This window comes from Ahaetulla prasina, chromosome 2 (assembly GCF_028640845.1).
Source record: "Ahaetulla prasina isolate Xishuangbanna chromosome 2, ASM2864084v1, whole genome shotgun sequence".
Lineage (NCBI taxonomy): Eukaryota > Metazoa > Chordata > Lepidosauria > Squamata > Colubridae > Ahaetulla > Ahaetulla prasina.
This window is the reverse complement of record NC_080540.1, coordinates 125,528,754-125,549,060: the sequence shown is the minus strand read 5'-3', so window position 1 is coordinate 125,549,060 and position 20,307 is coordinate 125,528,754. Positions and strand designations below refer to the sequence as shown.

The 20,307-nt window shown below is 41.6% G+C and overlaps 1 protein-coding gene across 1 annotated transcript in view; it reads left to right on the top strand.

The window, feature by feature from the left end:
- The first annotated feature begins 12,806 nt into the window (after positions 1-12,806).
- GLP2R (glucagon like peptide 2 receptor) overlaps positions 12,807-20,307 on the top strand; it is a 66,849-nt gene continuing 59,348 nt past the window's right edge. Inside the window, exon 1 of the mRNA XM_058173275.1 lies at positions 12,807-13,308. Coding sequence (XP_058029258.1) covers positions 13,219-13,308 — 90 coding nt within the window. The 5' untranslated portion in view covers positions 12,807-13,218. The remainder of the gene's footprint in view (positions 13,309-20,307) is intronic.

Here is a 20,307-nt window from a genome sequence, read left to right as displayed (position 1 = left end):
AAGTCCAGACATCTTAAAGTTGCCAAGGGAGAGAGGGGTGTAATGATTAAGGCACCAAATTGGTAACTGAGAAACTGTGAATTTTAGTGCTGCCTTAGTAGAAAACCAGTTGGGTGATCTCAGGCTAGTCACTCTCTCTCATCCCAAGGAAGGAGGCAAAGAAAAACAATGCCTTGCCTAAAAAATTGCAGGGACTAGTCCAGGCAGTTGCCAGGAGTCAATATTGACTCAGTGCACAAATACAAACCAACCAACCAACAACAGCAACAACAAAACCTTTTCCTTCTCATCCATTTTCTCCTCAGTTTATACCTTGCCATTCACATGGATCATTGAGGGTCAGCCCACACCCATCAGTGTTGGCTGCAAGGCTCAAAATAGCTAGAAGAGTTTGTTAGCCTTCTGCAGGTCAAGCTTCAAAAAGAACTTCTGCAAGGGAACTTCCAGTTAAAGCTTTCCCTTAATCTGTGTCTACATCATAAAGAAGCAATCTTTTAGCAAGACACCTGAGCTGTGGGCTGAAAGTCCCTGGTTCAGGTTCACTGCAGTACTAGCCTTACAGGTAAGGCAGATAATCCCAAAATCAAAATCTTGACAGACTTGAGTTTTGAGCCCTTTCCAACAAGATGTGTTCAGTGGTGAGAAAGGTAAGGTCCTGCACTAAGGCAGGAAAAAGCAAAAGCACAGGTATAGAACAGGCAATATCTGGGTTTGGAGGCAGCTCTATGCTTCAAAATGTAGCCAAAAACAACGTAAGGGGAGAGTAGACATACTCTCAACACACATAAAGAGTATGCACCCAAACATCATGACTCATGCTTGTATCTAGAAGGAAGTACAAATGCCTCTTGTAGCCACTGTTGGTAAAAGGGTTGGATAAAATTCCAGAAGCTATATAACCTGCGTACTTTCCTTGCCTTGTTTAATTCTAAGAGAGGAAACCCAATAGGGAGGATAAAAGTTGAACCCCATCTATTACAGTGGCGTTTGCATTTTTGGCCTATGGAGAACAAATATTACATAACAAATGATAGAAAAATGTGCTTTTTTAGAGGTTGCCAAGTGCAGGCATAAGAGCCAAGCAGCTGCCTCCTGTCAAGAGTGCAAAAAGCATCCTGAACAAGCCAACCATCACCCAAAGACAGATCTCAGCTGGACAAACCAAGGCAGACAATTATTTTTATTTTTTGCTAATGCTACTGATTGCTAACTTAAGTGGAGGCTGGGGAGATAACACAAAAGGAGAGGACATACCTGATTCTAAAAGCTCTGGAGGACTTTCGATCACCACTTTCCAGCAGGTCAACCGATGTGCAGACAAATTCTTGAGAGACACTAAATCAGACACCTCTGCTCCAGGAATATAGATCTGAAACTTGAAGAGGGATTTGGGATCAAGTTTTGACTTTGTTCCCGACATACCCAGTTTATTTAATATCTACATTGTGCAAGCAAATGCATCAGTTAATTTATTTTAGACACGCTGGGGGAAGTACATGCTATCTCCCCAAAGAAATCAGTGGGATTCTCTCCTATGTAATCATATGCAGGAGTTTAGATTGTGTAAACTGGAGGTAGACAATTTGTGGGGGCTGAAAAGCACACAGAGATTTTGATCGTGTGTTTTCTCATAAAATGACTACTCTGGAAGAGGGCTTGCCTATTGACAATATAGTTGTCAAAGGGCCACTGCCAATCACAACTCACTAATTTACCAGAGGGCAAACGAATGACACAGCGCCCTACACTCCCTCCAACTCTCCGGGACTGATTTATTTTCTGGATTTATTTATCAAACATGTATGCCACCCAAACATCATGACTCATGCTGGTTTCCAGCCTACAAAAATGCACTAAAAATATTCAGGAAAAATAAAACATTAAAACCTTAAAATAAAACATTAAATTAATGATTAAAGCAATGATTATATATGCAATAATAAAAACTAGATATCCAAGAAGTAACAACTGCAATCATTTCATAAAGCTCTCTGGAAATGTTCAGCCTTTCAAAGTTTCCAGAAAGCCATTGCTGGGGGAAGACTGCCTCATTTCTACAGGAATTCTGTCCTGTCCTGTCCTGTCCTGTCCTGTCCTGTCCTGTCCTATCCTATCCTATCCTATCCTATCCTATCCTATCCTATCCTATCCTATCCTAATGTAGACACAATAACAGCAAAGCAGAACCTTGTAGCATTAGTCCCCTTCACCTCATACAAATAGGATGCTACAGGCAGCTTCTTTTGGGAGGATCTCCTTTGTCAGGCTGAATCCCGTGGTGGTAAACAGTCCTGGAAAAATCTAGGTGCCAAGCCAGATAGGATTTTACAAGGGAGAACTAAATGTTTGAATAGCATCTCATAGTCTATTGGCAATCAATGCAGGTCAAGCCAATTACATGTAATATGCTCAGAGCAGTTTGTGCCAGTCAATAAGCAGGGTACTTCAGTTTGAACCAACTACACTTTTCAAATGGTTGTTAAAGGCAGCTCCGTGCAAAGTATCTGTGGAGATTCTCAATCGTTCAGGTCACAGTTCTCCTAAAGGTGTTTTTCCAAAAGACAACTGGACTTTCTTAGTTTTCCCTTGAAAGCATTTCACTTCTCATCCAAGAAGCTTCTTCTGTTCTGAATTTCCTTGCATGCAAGAATTGAAGAAGTTTCTTGGATGAGGAGCGAAATGTTGTCAAGGGGGAAAAACCCCCAAGAAAGTCCAGTTACCTTTTGGAAAAACACCTTCAGGACTCTGTGAAAAGTGTATTACAGAAATCTAATCAGGTGGTTGTGTTCTTTTCGCTGATGATGTCAAACTATTTAACACTACCCTTTAACAATACAGCTACCCTTCAAAAAGACCTTGACTTTGTGTCAGAATGGTCAAAAACTTGGAAACTCCAAATCTCAACCAGCAAATGCTCTGTCTTACACATTGGAAAAAAGAATCCAAACACTAAATACAAACTCGATGGACATTACCTTACAGATGACCCCCACCCTGTCAAAGACCTTGGAGTTTTCATATCAAATGATCTAAGTGCCAAAGCCCACTGCAACTACATCGCAAAAAAGGCTTTAAGAGTTGTAAATCTAATCTTACGTAGCTTCTCCTCCAGAAACACTACACTACTTACCAGAGCTGATAAAACATTTGCTAGACCAATTCTTGAATACAGCTCGCCTGTCTGGAACCCATACCACATTTCAGACATCAATACAATTGAACGTGTCCAGAAATATTTTACAAGAAGAGTTCTCCACTCCTCTGAATACAACAAAATACCTTATGCCACCAGACTTGAAATCCTGGGTTTAGAAAACTTAGAACTCCGCCGCCTTCGACAGGACCTGTGTTTAACTCATAGAATCATCTATTGCAATGTCCTTCCTGTTAAAGACTACTTCAGCTTCAATCACAACAATACAAGAGCAAACAATAGATTTAAACTTAATGTTAACCACTTCAATCTTGATTGCAGAAAATATGACTTCTGTAACAGAGTTGTTAATGCTTGGAACACACTACCTGACTCTGTGGTCTCTTCTCAAAATCCCCAAAGCTTTAACCAAAAACTGTCTACTATTGACCTCACCCCATTCCTAAGAGGTCCGTAAGGGGCGTGCATAAGAGCACAAACGTGCCTACCATTCCTGTCCTATTGTTTTCTTTCATTATATCCAATCAATATAGTTATTACATACTTATGCTTATATATATATGCTTATATATTATATAGTTATTTTCATGCTTATGCTTATATATACTGTTGTGACTAAATAAATAAATAAATAAATAAATAAATGGTGGTAGGTCATCAGACATTGCAGCCAGATTCCCTGCCCCACTCCTGGATGTGGGAAGATATACCAGAGGAAGCTGGGGAAAGGTCTTTTGTCGTGGCCCTCTTTGTCCATCTAGCAGTAGTCATGGGTCAACTGCTGATCTCAAGGGCAATGCAACCCCTTTGAAAGACATCACTGGAGCTGGCCCTCATGATGAACAAATAGTAACCCAAGTCTTGCTTGGGTTTAGGTTTAACTTGTTTCATGTTTCATCCCATCCAGACTCCAGCAGCTTCTGAGCATGACTTTTGACAGCATGTTCAGTTGAGCCCAGGGTGGCTATGTAAAATTCGGCATCAGTAGCAGGAGTCAAGACTTAATAAATGTGAGCAACTTGCTGACAAATGCTGGACAAAATAGCCATTGAAACCAGGTGGGGATTTTTCCTGCGTCTCTTTCCCTAAAAAGAAATTTACTAGTCTAAAAACAGCTGTTGGCTGACAATCTGCTAATGTAACATAGGAGAAGTAATGATGCTTTGCCTGCCACTGCAGGAGATCAAACATTTTATCAGACCCATGTTCAGTTCTTCAGTAAAAACATGGCCAGCTGCTATTAATGGTGACTAGGGGTTAGAACTTCTCACCAGTGAATAAACCAAGATACACACTCCCAAATATACCTGGCACAAACTCTCCTAATGGGTTCAGCTCAGAAGAAGCCCCAGGCAATTAATCTTAATTGGATCAGGAAATGATCTGAGCATGTACAGAATGCACACTAATCTCAACCAAGTAGCTCAAAGTACACATTTCTAAAAATACTCTGAAGTTCAGTAAACCTTAACAAATACAGAATGCACCAATAACAAGCTTAACTAATTAACTCACCAACCAAAGCAACATAGTGCCAACTGTCTGTCTGTCTGTCATCTATTTTTCTGTCTCCATACATACAGAGACTTCTTCTGAACGACAATAGTGTGCATACAAGCACACATGTTGCAAGATGTGGCTTTAAAATAGAGCACAATACAACCCACCTGCAATCCACCTAAATGAATTCTAACATTGCTCTAGCAAAGAGTTTTTTCCAAACAGCCATGATGTTGTATTTTCTTTTTCTGCTTGGCTATGTGTTTAATTTTCAATTCTCTTCACCCACATCAACCTTTCCAATTTAAACTGATAGCAAGCAGAACATTAAGAGTTGGTTTATGCTGCTGTGTAGTTCAGGCAGGGCTGGAAAAATTCTGGGGGGGAAAAAAGAAAGTTGGTTACAAGTCACAAAATCACTATCTCAATGCACAAGATGGAGCATTCAAGACAGCCACATTTTGTTTCACACTTGGGATAATTTGAACCCAGAGTATCGTTAGGTCAAAATGTCCTTACTCAAAAATTCTTCCAAACAAAGTAGAATTTAAATCCTTTTAAATTTTAAAAGGATTTTTTAAAAATCCTTTTAAAAAACACGCTCTTTTACAGATTCAGCTATCTCTTTTGTTGTGTATCATTCTTTTTCTAGCTTCCATCTTTCTCTAAAAAAGTTGTTTGGGCGACTTTGAGCCAATCACTTTTTTTCAGCCTAACCTACTCCACAGGGTTGTTGCAGTGGGAAAAAGGTAGAGGAGGAAGTGCTATATGCCCCCTTGCAAAATGTGGCATTCTGTTTGACCACTGTGGTTGTATCAGGACTACGAAATCTGTAAAAATCCCAACAACATTGAAAAGCTATTATTTTATGTATCTTTCTGCTGCCATCTAAGGATCATCCAGATGTTTGTGTGAAGGACTCTGTGTGCAGCTCGTTTTTCAAATGGACCATCTGGAAAATAAGGCAGGATAGTTGTCATTTGTTTCTATCTTGTCTGCTTAGGTCACTTAACTAAGGTGATGGAAGTTAGCTAAAAATAATCATGCAAAATGAAGGAATGTAGGACAGAGACCGATCTCTGCTACCTCCTCCCTGCTCTATGTGACATTAAAAGTAAATTCCCCCCAACTTCCATTTATAGCCAAGTAGATGGTGCTTCTATCAAGTCACTATTTAAAGGTTATAGACATTTAAGACACGCCTGCCACAGAGGAGGAGAAAGCAGATAATGCTAGGTTGAACTGATGGAGACATTACACAACTAAGTTTGGGTGCACCAGCATAATGCCGCAAAGATTATAAACTGTGCAAATCCGACATTTTAACTGCTTATCAAGGAAAGAGGAGGAACACCTCAGTTTTCACTGTTTGTTCAGCAGTTCAGCATTGGGCAGCATTTTTTTTTTTATCAAAGCTAACAAGGGAGAGGTTCTTTGCAAACCTGATTTTGGTTCACTTGAACAGGCTACTGAATATGCAACAGTGGTTTGAAAATGCTGATGCTGCAGCATTGGCTGAAAATAAGGGAGCTATCAGCCTGATCTGCCTCAGTAGCTCTATTTGCAGGAGATGCTTACCCATAGTTAAAATAATGATGGTTTACTCAACCTAAATTTGGGTATCATTCAACATTTTGAACTATAAATCGGTGAATGAACTGAGTGGCACAGCATGCAATCTACGGTTCTCTAGTTTATGATTCAGAATTAAGGCTGCAAAATCTAGGCTACAAAAATCTATAAGACCACTAATTGGGAGCAGAAAATACAGGAATATTCAATTTTTTGCTGTCATTCAATGTTGTCTAGATTTTTTTTCAGCCCAAATCAGGTGATCTTGTTCAATGTGTCAGGCAAACAGCCAGAAATGACACAATTGGTTTAGTCAAAGGGGATTCAGTTAATCATGAGTCATCCATAATTTGGCCTCCATAATTTATATAACTAAATGGTTCCAAAAAGGGGTGATACTAGTTCTGTGATAGTTATGATATCTATAATTTATGGGAATTGTAGTTCAGTGTATTTGAAGAGCAATGAGTTGAAGCCAAAAATATACATCTGCTGGACTCTTCCAAACACATCCCTCCACAAAACTCCATCCCACATATGAACATAGTTACTTGGATGTTAACAAAATTTCCTGCCTTATTTGTGAAGCCAAATTTAGCTGCTCAGCTATTACATCATAATAAGTCATGACATGTTTTAGCAAACCGTAATCACTTCATTCATCTACAACTCTAAGGCAAAATTATGGCTTATAATCAATAGCTGCTTGTGTTCGCAAATAATGCATGCTAAGACAGAATCAAATAAACCATGTTAGAGCTTAGAGAATACATTAACTCAGAGGCTAAAAATTCCAGTCCTGCGGATAGTCCAAATTTATGGCCAAGGATCATACATTGCCTTAGCCATAATGTAGTTTGCCCTGCACGTGATATATGAACAAGACTTCTGTGGATTATTCAGCCAAACATTCTTAAAACAAATGGCAGCTTCGTGCAATGTCTGAACTCAAGTAATGTATGACTTTAGCACAGAGGATACTTTTGTGTCTATGTGCCGGCATAAATAGGTTGCCATATGCTACACTTGATTAACTAAAACCTGGTATACTGAAGGATAGAGTGCATATATATATCTAATGCAACTCCTTGGCACATTTTTTCAACCTTCTCTGGTGTGCCTTTAAAAATTCCATTACCTGATGCTGAGAACTCTAGCTAATTGCAATTCGTGTTATGCTTGTACTTTGCTTTTTTTTTCTATGACTTTTTATAATTATAAAATGCCTAGTGGTGCCACATAAGTCTCTTCTTCTATTCCCCTTCCATTCTTTCCAGTGCATAAACTTGTTCATATTCCTGTCCTTAATATAGACTCATTAAGATACTGTTTTCCTTAGGTGCTTTTTAAATTTAGTTATATTTTTTTCCCCAGTCATCATTGGGGCCAGACGAAAGAACTGTTTGGAGTAAGTAGGGCTGGTCAAGTTGATCCCTCAGATCAACCTGCCCCCTAAGATTTCTGTAAAGCCAGTCAGTGTTGACTACTGTATCTCTCTGAGAGAGACTTCTTAAGATCAAGAAAAACAAGTTATAGTCAGAAATATAGGAGCTAGAAGGGCCTATGAAATGCAGGCGATGGATAGAGATGACTAATTTTATTTCCTCTATCAAACAAGCTAAGGGATCAAACAAACTCTTTACATGTGTAGCAGGAGAATATCCAGGGCTGGATCTGAAAATGAGCCAGAAGGCTGAATTTGTTCTCTGTAGGATACTCTTAGAAATCTGGAGGAAACAGTTATTTGTTGTACTATATATGTAATCAGCCTTCATTTTTCATTCAGCTGGCAACAGTAAGATAAAGACTCCTCATTGAGTTTGACTCCTGGTGACACATTCATGTGTTTTTCTTGGCAACAGAACAGAAGTGGTTTGGTATTGACTTCCTCTGAGAGGTTCAAGGCTGGCTAGGTGTTGCAGCCTGTGGTGTATATATGTAAATTAACTTTGTATCATCATAAAACACGATCTGTCTCCATTTACTTCTTTCTAAGGAAAGTGAGTTGCATGGGTACACACTGAACCATCCTGAAATTAACCAGAGTGTAGGAAGTACAACTGTTTACTTGTCCCAGTTTTCCCTTTCAGGGATTGCCTTAGCTGCCCATAGTGAATGCCGACTCAGATCCCCTTCAGCCAATGTATGGTTTGAATCAAATAAAGGTACTTTTTGCCTAGTTCCTTTCTCAAACTGATGGGAAGCTAAAGGTCAAAAGTGCTCCAAGTTGGGAAGGTGAAACATTGGCTCACAAAGAGGGGTGTTTTTTTCCCCCCCCTTTGGTTCCACACCCTTCCCTTCAAGAAAGCATGGGGAAGTCCTACTTCAGGGCACTGCAATTCTCTTGAAAGCAGTACTTCATGGCTGAGTAGAGATGGATGACAAGAGCTGGTCTAAAGTCCCACAGGCTGGGTGCTATAGTCTACTTCTCCAGTTTGGCCTGTGGACTGGATGATCTCCATTCTTGCCACTAAGGAATTAAACAGTTCCAATTATTACTGGATAAACAAAAGGCTACTGAGTTCAGTGAGAATTACTTAAAGTAGGTATTTTTAGGGTTAAATTGGGAGTCGGGAAAAATGCAAGTAACTAAATACAAGAGGAGGTCCTGTAAATATTCAAATACTGAACACAGGTATGGCCATCAGATAGAGGTGACAGCAGTTTTAGCCCAACAGCATCTTAGTTCACCAAACCTGCAGTTGTACAAAACATCACATATTATACAATTGTGATCTTACTGCTGACTCCCCAGGCTAGTCTGCATCTTTCAAATGTAAGCTATGCTACGTACTTAGTTGGTGGGGGGAAAATTCATTCACTCAATATTTTAAAGCTGTCATTCAATTTCAAAAAATTAATTGTTCTAGAGGCACAGTGGGTTGTACATTATCAAGTATGCTGCTATCCAGTTGTGTTAGATTTCAACTCCTGTAAACATCAGCCATTGGGGCCTTGCTTGTGAGCCTGATAGCGATGGGATAATTGAACAGATTCAAGAAATTCCATCTTAGAAATTCAAGTATCATTCCAACTTCATTAAAATGTCTTTGCTGACTCCTTTGTTCCTATTCTTTTTTCTTTGAAAAAATTGATGATTTTTTTTTCTCCTGATTTGCCACTCAATCTCTACTTTCAACCAGTTCAGCTTGATTAATCAAGATCAGTGCTAAAATAACTCCTCATTACTTCGGAGCAAAAAAATTAAAGCTATGACACCCGTTGGAGCACAACTTCTTTTAGCTTTGTTACAGTTATATGGGAAGCTAATAAATGGTCTTAAATTCTATGCAGGAATTCCTCCACTTCTGCATCCCACTAAACCTAAAGCTAAGGCCAAATTTCACTATACTAAGTGAGAACAATAAACCAATGGAATGGCGTCAAAGGTTGTTGACGCTCCATCATTGGAGACTTTTAAGAAGAGACTGGACAACCATTTGTCTGAAATGTATAGGGTCTCCTTTTGAGCAAGGGGTAGGACTAGAAGACCTCCAAGGTTCCATCCAACTCTGTTATTCTGTTATGCAGATCCATTTGATTTGCAAATGTTAAAGATTCTTCTGATGAATTCTGGAATGTCTTGGAGGTAAATTAATATCATGTTTTCTATGATCAGAGTGCTTGGATTCAATCTTCTTTGTTGGAAGGGGTTTTCCCTGCCGCCTTGAAAGAGGCGGTGGTGAGACCCCTCCTTAAGAAGCCCTCTTTGGACCCGGCTATTTTGGGAAACTATCGGCCAGTCTCCAACCTTCGCTTTGTTGCGAAGGTTGTAGAGAGTGCTGTGGCGCGTCAGCTACCCCAATACCTGGAAGAATCCGTCTATCTAGACCCGTTCCAGTCCGGCTTCTGACCCGGTTACAGCACGGAGACAGCTTTGGTCGCATTGGTGGATGATCTCTGAGGCCAGGACAGGGTTATTCCTCTGCCCTGGTCCTATTAGATCTCTCAGCGGCTTTTGATACCATCGACCATGGTATCTGCTGCGCCGGCTGGGGATTGGGAGTGGGAGGCACCGTTTATCGGTGGTTCTCCTCCTATCTCTCCGACCGGTCGCAGACGGTGTTGGCAGGGGGGCAGAGGTCGACCGCGAGGGCCCTCACTTGTGGGGTGCCGCAGGGGTCGATTCTCTCGCCCCTTCTGTTCAACATCTACATGAAGCCGTTGGGTGAGATCATCAGTGGCTTTGGGGTGAAGTACCATCAGTACGCTGATGACACTCAGTTGTACTTCTCCACCCCAGGTCACCCCAATGAAGTTGTCAAGTGCTGCCCCGGTGCTTGGAAGCCGTACGGGTCTGGATGGGGAGAAACAGGCACAAGCTCAATCCCTCCAAGACGGAGTGGCTGTGGATGCCGGCATCTCGATTCAGTCAGCTGCAGCTGCAGCTGACTGTTGGAGGCGAGTTATTGGCCCCAAAGGATAGGGTGCGCAACTTAGGTGTCCTCCTGGATGAGCGGCTGTCGCTTGAAGATCATTTGACGGCCGCCTCCAGGGGGCCTTCCACCAGGTTCGCCTGGTTCGCAGTTGCGCCTTCCTTGATCGGGATGCCTTGTGCACAGTCACTCATGCACTGCTACCTCTCGCTTGGATTATTGTAATGCTCTCACATGGGGCTCCCTTAAGGTGCGCTCAAGGCTTCAGCTAGTCCAGAATGCAGCTGCGCTGGTGATAGAGGGAGGGTCTCGTACCTCCCATGTAACACCCTCCTGCGCAGACTGCACTGGCTACCTGTCGCTGGGTGCACTTTAAGGTTTTGGTTATGACCTTTAAAGCGCCCATGGCTTAGGGCCTGGGTACTTACGGGACCGCCTACTGTTACCATATGCCTCCCACCGACCCGCACGCCTCACAGAGAGGGACTTCTCAGGGTGCCGTCCGCCAAGCAATGTCGGCTGGCGGCCCCAGGAAGGTCCTTCTCTGTGGGGCTCCACACTCTGGAACGAACTTCCCCGGTTTACGCCAAATACCTGACCTTCGGACCTTTCGCCGCGAACTGAAGACGCATCTTTTTATTCGCGCGGGGTTGGCTTAAATTTTACGGATTGTATAGTTTTATTATTAATTTTAAACGGGGTTTTAATTTTTATATATTTTAAAATTTTAGGCAAGTATAATAAGTTTTTTAATTCTGCATTTTATAGGTTATTGTCTAGTCTGTTTTTATTTGCCTGTACACCGCCCTGAGTCCTTCGGGAGAAGGGCGGTATAAAAATCTAATAAATGAAATGAAATGAAATGAAATAATAACAATGAATTGATGTATTTCTCTGAGTTTCCTTAGCAAGTGTTTCACTTCTGGACTGCAGGGTTTCTAGTCCTCCAAGTACTGTAAGGAATTTAGAGGCTGGGCTATGCATTAAAGTTAAAGGTTTCCCTCGCACATATGTGCTAGTCGTTCCCAACTCTAGGGGGCAGTCTCATTGCTGTCTCAAAGCTGAAGAGCCAGCGCTGTCCGAAGACGTCTCCATGGTCATGCGGCCAGCATGACTAAGTGGCAAAGGTGCACGGAATGCTGTTACCTTCCCACCGAAGGTGGTCCCTATTTTTCTACTTGCATTTTTTACATGCTTTTGAACTGCTAGGTTGGCAGAAGCTCAGTGGCTAAGATACTGAGCTTGTCAATCGAAAAGTCGGCAGTTCAAGGGTTCAAATCCCTAGTGCCGCGTAATGGGGTAAGCTCCTGTTACTTGTCCCAGCTTTTGCCAACCTCGGGCTGTGCATTAATGGACAGTATACAATTGTATATAAAATGCATAAAATGCTGTAAAAAATACTATATTCTCAAGCCAAGGTCAATTCCTGGTTAATTCATTTGTGCAGTTTCCTTGTTAATTTTATTTTCTGGCATATTTTTTGACCTAATCTCTAATTAGGTCTCTAATTTCAAGTTGTCTGCCCTTCAAGTCCTAACCAGGGCTAAATTAACTTAGTTTTTACAATCAGCCAAACTTTGGTAGGTGCTATTACTGGAGGAGGCCTAAGTCTTACACTTCATGACTCTTGTCTCTCTGTCTACAAAGGATTTGGGATCATATTGATTAACACAACCTAAGGTCAATGCTACAATATGTATGGATATGGCCCTCTTTGTTGATAGAGTCATTCATACATACTGCATTATTCAGCACTGATCTGATCATAACACACAAAAGTCAATAGAATGCAGTCCTATGTTCTATTCCAGGTATCCAGCCTTAAGACTTGTGGACTTCAACTCCCAGAATGACTGACTGGGGAATTCTAGGAGTTGAAACCTACAAGTCTTAAAGTTGCCAAAGTTCGACACCCCTGCTACTCCCTCAGCCTAAGGGGATACAAAAATCAAAAGAAAAAAAGGGCCCATAGTTTCCTCTTGCTTTCCTTTACCGACATATTTCAAGTCCCTGTCTAGCCACCTCAGGGACAGAGTTAAAGAACATTGCTCAGCTGCCTGTGCCTTGGCAAGAGGCCAGGACCAGCCTTGGTCTGTCAGATTCTTGCAGAAAAAGGCGGGCGGATTCTCTCTCTCTCTCTCTCTCTCTCTCCTGCCCTTGTTCACTTACTCTTCTACCTTTTAAGCAACTGTTTTTCAGAGCCAGCTCTTGGGTGACAAAAGTCAGAGGCCACCCCAGCAAAACCTCCAACTCCGAATGCTGTCTGAGGCTTTTTTCACTCCTCATTGGCCAAGAAGAGAAAACAACAAAAAAATAAATGTGCTTCTAAAGTTTACAGTAAACTCTCCCCAGCCTCTCCCTCCCCTCTTTCATTCTTTCAACAGAGAAGAAGCCAAAGGAAGCCTAATGCTAAGACGCCTGCAGGTTGTTGGAGCAACTTTGTTATCTGTTACCTTTATAAGAACCAGGAAATATTCCAAGTGGGAGGAAGTCTGTGCCATACAATAGTGATATACATTTCTTTGTCACTGAGAAAAGACGAGGTCTGAAAACGCTCCCAAAGCAAAGCAGGCTGAGGGGATCCCTTTTGAAGTTTACCTTTTTGGATTAAGCTGAATGCTCGCCCTTCTCTTCGCCATGATCCAGTGCTACGGGACGCGTCTCGGATCATTCCTTGCAATCACAATATTGTTTCTGTTCAGAGAGGTAAGAAAATATGTCACTTTCAGAATTATCCGTTTCAACTACGAACATTCCACTGAGGTTATTTTTCAGTGTTTGCACTTGGTGGGACATCATCACATGTAGTGCTTCTTTAATGGAATGATATGAAATTTGTAGATGGTTACTTTTATGTGATTCGGCACGGCTTGCTTGATAATCCCCCGATGTGTTTGCAAATTGGCTGTGGCTTTTCTCGTCAATTGCAATCAGAGTCAGTATGATTCAGCTTTTCCATATCAGTTCATTTATTTGAGCTGGACAGCTTCTTAAATGTTATCTCCTCATTTCCCTTTTGCTTGTTTCAACTGTACCTGTGCAAATCTTTCATATAACTGCTAAAGATAAGTCATTAGGATACAAACATTTTATATTTTGGGTTCATTTCTACACTCTTTACAGCGATTCCTTCCCAGAGTCCATTATAATCCAGCCATTTGTTCAGACTTTCTGAAATGCAATGCAGATAAATTCATGATCTTTTTATCCAGGAACTGTCTTTCCCCCCAGAACTACGCTTTTACTTAAAGACTTGGTCCACCTCCATGGTTGCTGACTTATTCAGATTTAACATTCTGATTTAATTTTTAAATGTTTAAAAAGGTTTTCTTTCTCACCCTTAGAATGTATAATTCAGTTGAACTGAATGCCTGGATCGCAGTTAGATCTATGCCTAGAAAAAAAGTTTGGGTCTGAATGGTACAAAATCTTCCTCATGTTTAAAAACATGTTTAAGATGCTGTTGTAAGAGTCTATTCTTTCTTGAAACACAGAATTAATTAGACCTCAGTTGGTTGAAAGACAATCTGTTGAGGATGATTTGATGCAGTTCTCTGAATTTCTGTCCTGATAAGTTAGCATAAGTATGGCAAGCAGTGGCTGCCATGCCAGCCCAGTTTGATCTGTGGCATCACCTGATAGCAAGAACAAAGATGTCCTTACACAGTAATACTTCATGGTTGGCACTGTTATATTGGCAACAGCTACTATCACCAAGTAGCAATAGCCTTGTTTTATTATAGGCTTTGCTGTTCTCTTGTGATATTATGCCAGTCAACTCATTCTTTGTTCCTATGTGTCGTGATACACAGAGCACAGATCAAGTTATGCAGTAAAGTGGCTTAATAGCACACCTCATGGGATGAAGTCCTATATACCTCGAACAGCTCAACTCAATTTGAAACCATTAGAGCTGATCTGATTTTTGAGGCTGATGCTCATATTGCTACATTTTTGCAATACATGCCAAACAACAGATGATTATTTAGCCTGTTTATATAAGTCATTTAAGACTTCAAGAAAAAGCCTGAAAAATGGGGTTCTTTATGCATTTTGAGAAGAGGTAACAAAAATCCCCCCCCCTTTTTTTGGCAGGTTGTCATCTTTGTTTGGGACTTTTTACTAAGCCACATTTCCTATTCAGAAAAGAATTCACTTTGTATTCAGGGCTATTGTGTAGACATGATGTTTAAAACTGAGACTGAGCTGTAGACAAAATCTAGATTCTCCCATCTGCGTATATTTCTTCATCTAGCTTCAAAGAACTAATATTTCCTTTTTTATTTTAGTAGGAACTAAATACCAAGATCCAGATGCAGAAATAAATTATTGATAGTATTAGGATATTTATCTTTTTATGTTCCAATTAATAGAAAATTCTTTTTTAAAACAAACTTTTATCCCAAGACCATAACTTTTTCAAATCAGCAGGATATTTATTTATAGAGCAATCCATGTATATAGATTTCTGAGTAAGATAGTACAGTACAAAACTAAATGAACAACAATGGAAAGTAAACACGGTTAACCCCTCAGAACCATTTTATTATATAGGATCCAAACAGACCGAATTGTCAGATTTAATTTGAGGCTCGAAACATCAGTGGGGAGGTTCAAATAATATAAAATCCCATTTGAAATATTGGTTCAATCAAGCAGTTCAATTCAATTCACCAATTCAAATTGATTTGGAAAAAACAATTAGAGTCAAACCCTGAATTCACTTTGTCGGAGTGAATTGATTTGCTGCAAATTTTCAGAAGCTTAGTTTATGCGCAGAAAGAACCAAAATATTCAAAAGTGATTCAAACGCATCGGATTTTATGTGATTTCTGACTCAATTTAGAAAGTTGATTTGAATTGCCTTCAGATTAATTTCAAAATTAAATATTTCTACGGGCCAAAACATCAATGCCTGACAATCAAAAATAGAAGTTTGCAATCAAAAAATTATTGTAGTTCCATATAACATATTGTTTTCAACAGGTGGGATAATGAAGTCACCCCCTCCCTCCATTCCATGCTGCTTTTCATTAGTGTATTGTTTTCATTTTTCCCGTGAAGTTGGGAGTAGGATACTCTTCCTCAATCACTCTTCACTTCCTCATCTCCCGATATGTGGACTAAAGCTTCCAGAATATTTAGCAATCCTCATGCAGGCTAGAATTCAGGGATTATAAATTCCCATCTCTCAAGAATGCCCTGGCCAAGGAAGATGGGAATAAAAACATTTTAGGAGACTACAGAAGCCCTTAAAAATTATAACATTGTTATATGCATTGTTTCAGACTAACATTTATAATATTGTATGTACTTTGAAAATAATTTGGAAGAAGTGCTTGGAACATATAGCATCTTTCTGCTCTTTGTGAAAACAATCTGATTTATTAAACCTAAGGCAATTCTTAAAGGAGTGCCAGCACTAGTAGCCTGTTTTCAGGCTCATGTGAACACCTAGAAAAAGTTGGGCTACTTTAATGAGTAACATAGCATCTCAATAATTTAGTGATCTCAATCAACCTTATTATAGCTTCTTGGTTACCTTCAAGGAAAATGCCCCATCAAGAACGTTGCAATGTTCTAGATAAGAATTAATAGACTTTTCAAGAACAGTTGGAACAAACAAAAGACCAGCTCAAGCTGTTTGAACAATTTTGAGCTACCTGAAATTCCGGTGATAAAAATGAAGAAAGGAATAGTCTTAGCCTTGTTGCTGCTCTTTCAGAAAGACAGTATTACTGTCAGCAGTTGTATGATTTTATTTATATTCTACTTTATTTCTAGGCACTCAAAATGCCTTATGTGGGGATTTTTCTTTATTTTATCACTACAGAAACAACCTGGATATACAACTTTAATCCAAAGTCATTGACTATGCTTTCATGATCAAGTGTGGTCATGAATCTGGGTTTCCCTGATCATAGACCAGGGGTCTCCAAACTTGGCAACTTTAAGACTTGTGAACTTCAACCCCCAGAATTCTGGGAGTTGAAGTCCACAAGTCTTAAAGTTGCCAAGTTTGGAGACCCCTGTCCTAGACCAATGTCTGAACCTCTGCAGCAGCTCTTTAGTTCCTGGGAATCTAGTGATCATGCTATCTCATTGGGATTTAGTCATTATTTATTGATTCCCATCCAGACCCGTGATCAATACCTGCACAAGCTCATCTAATTCTTACATGCTTTGGGTCAAACTCTAGTCTGAATGATATGTTATGGATGAAGTTCAGAGAGCACAGACCAGATTAGGCTCACTCCATTTGAAGTATTTACTCTTATCTTTTATATTCCAGGGTGAGAATAAAAGGCCTGGAAAACAGTAATCTAAAAACAGTAATTTAACTGGGAATTAAATGGTGGGAATTTGTCATCTAACAGCACTAGTCCAGCTACAGCCATTGCAAATGGGATAAGACTAAGTTTGATTGTATCTTAGCAATACTGTTTATTTTGACACTTCAAAATGGAATGTACTGAATTCTAGCTGTTTTCCCTTTGCACATCCACTAAGAATTCTAGTTAACTAAGCATTAAAGGAATCAGGAGTGTCCACTGTGTGAGTGGGTAAAAATTATAAGATTTCAAGATTGGTGTTGCAACTGAAGATCCACCCCTCCTTTTTTTTCTACATGCACCCTTTAAGGAGCCCTGAAAACAGAAAAATATGAGGGCACAAATAGGTGATGACATGGCTGGCTAAAGTTTAAAAAACACCTGGCTGATTCAACATAATATAGTCCAATTATGCATAGGTCTATATGTCAGACTGATGCATAATTGATCTAACCTACGCAACACAACCCAAGGCGCATGGAGGCAGAATAGAACAGCTACTGGCAAACAGAACTTTTCAATTTGCATTGTGTATTATTAAGGTAGATTTGTATACATTTGCAAAAGTTTGCACATTGTGTCTTCCCCCGTTCAGTGGAACAACAGGCTCCCAACAGTTGCCTGTGGCCCCATGAAAGGATTCATGCAAAAAGGTTCATAGTTAGTCCATAACCTTGAGTTGGTAAAGCTTAATAGATGTTGGCTGTGGGATGGGGGTAAAAGACTCTGTATGAAGTTCAAAGTTGGGGAATCTTGAAAAGAGAGGAAGGAAGGCTGTATGGATATTCTATCTAATTGTTTTACTCAATTGCATCTATTAATCTTAGGAAAGTTGAAAAGTTTACTTTTCTTCATATTTTTGTTTGCCATTCCGATGGCCTTTGTTTGTCTAATACAGAAACAATCTTAAATCAAACATGGCATATTGTTCCAGAATGCAATCTGGGAATTCTCCTGTAACTTTTGGTTTGTGGCTAAGCTGGGAGATGAGATCGCCACACTTTTCTCTCCCTGCCCCTCCATCCTCATCCTCAGGGAACAAGAGGGAAATTCAGCAACATGGTGGCTGAGTCAACATAGCCATAGTTGGTGATGGGTTATGGAATTAACTCAGTTTGCTAGGGCTGAATCATAAACAAACCACACAAATTAGACTTATTTATTTATTATTTAGATTTTTATACCGCCCTTCTCCTGAAGGACTCAGGGCGGTTCACAGCCAAATAAAACAACGATACAAAAATTAAAACCAGCTATAAAAGACTAATTTAAATTGGCCGATAATTCTAAAAATCCAAAAACCCCTTTAAAAACTATTTAAAACTATTAAGCCAGTCCTGCGCGATGAAATAAAAGAGTCTTCAGCTCACGCCGAAAAGTCCAGAGGTCAGGAAGCTGGCGCATCCCTGGAGGTAGGTCATTCCAGAGGGCTGGAGCCCCCACAGAGAAGGCCCTTTCCCTGGGGGGTGCCAGCCGACATTGTCTGGCCGACGGCACCCTGAGGAGACCCTCTCTGTGAGAGTGCACTGGTCGATGGGAGGCCACCGGTAGCAGCAGGCGGTCCTGTAAGTATCCCGGTCCTAAGCCATGGAACGCTTTAAAAACGGTCACTAACACCTTGAATTGAACCCGGAAGGCAACCGGAAGCCAGTGCAGCCTGCGCAGGATGGGTGTCATATGGGAGCCACGAGTAGCTCTCGCTATCACCCGCGCGGCCGCATTCTGGACCAGTTGGAGCCTCTGGGTACCCTTCGAGGGGAGCCCCATGTAGAGAGCATTGCAGTAGTTCAGGCGGGAAGTAACGAGGGCATGAGTGACCATGCATAGGGAATCCCGGTCCAAGAAGGGACGCAACTACCGTATCAGATGTACCTGATAAAAAGCCCCTATGGCGACGGCCGTCATATGGTCTTCTAACGACAGCCGTGCATCCAGAAGGATGCCTAAATTGCGGACCTTCCCTGTGGGGGCCAACAACTCGCACCCCACAGTCAGCGATGGAATCAGCTGATTGTACCGGGATGCCGGCATCCACAGCCACTCAGTCTTGGACAGGTTGAGCTGGAGCCTGTTTTTCCCCATCCAGACCCGCACGGCCTCCAGGCACTGGGACATCACTTCAATGGCTTCGTTGGGGTGGTTAGGGGTGTAAATGTACAGCTGCGTATCATCAGCGTACAGGTGACAACTCACCCCAAAACCACGGATGATCTCACCCAGCGGCTTCATATAGATGTTGAACAGGAGAGGCGAGAGAACCAACCCCTGCGGCACCCCACATAAGAGGCGCCTCGTGGTCGATCTCTGCCCACCATCAACACCGTCTGCGACTGGTCAGAGAGGAAGGAGGAGAACCACCGAAAAATGGTGCCCCCCACTCCTAACCCCTCCAGCCGCCACAGCAGGATACCATGGTCAATGGTATCAAAAGCTGCTGAGAGATCTAATAGGACCAGGGCAGAGGAACAACCCCTGTCCCGGGCCCTCCAGAGATCATCCACCAATGCGACCAATGCCATCTCCGTGCTGTATCCAGGCCAGAAACAGGACTGGAACGGGTCCAGATAGACAGTTCTATCCAGGTACCGAGGAAGCTGATGTGCTACCACACTCTCAACAACCTTTGCCACAAAGCGAAGGTTGGAGACTGGACGGTAGTTAGCCAAAACAGTTGGGTCCAGGGAAGGCTTCTTGAGGAGGGGCCTCACCACCGCCTCCTTCAGGGCGGTGGGGAAGACACCCTCCCTCAAAGAAGCATTAACAATTCCCCAGAGCCAACCTCGTGTAACCTCCTGTGTGGCCAGTGCCAACCAGGAGGGACACAGGTCCAATAAGCATGTGGTTGCATTCAGCTTTCTCAGTATCCTGTCCATGTCCTCGGGAGCCACAGAGTTAAACTCATCCAGATGGTATCTCCAAGAACTGCCTCCGTCAGCCCGTCCGGATCTACCCAAACTGCGTCCAGCCCATCCTGGATCTGAGTGACTTTATCATGCAGATATCGTCCAAAGTCCTCAGCACGTCCCTGCAAGGGGTCCTCCCTGGCTCCCTGAGTAAGAAGGGAGCGGGTCACCCTAAACAGGGTGGCTGGGCGACTTGAATAGCATCCACATGACAATGGGGTCTTCTGGTTCAGTGTGCTGTACAAATAGAGCCTCTTAAAGATATTAGCTTCAGTACTTTTAATTTTTTTCCTCGATTGAAAAAATTAATTTACCAGGAGGCTGTTTCAAAGGGTCCCTACACATTTCCCACCCCTGTCAAGGAAAAGCAACTAAGGGCAGGATGTGGTGGACACTTTGAGCAAGCCGAACAGCAGGAAAAGAGCTAAAAACCCACACTTCTAAGCTGCTTTTCTGCTCTTTAACCACCA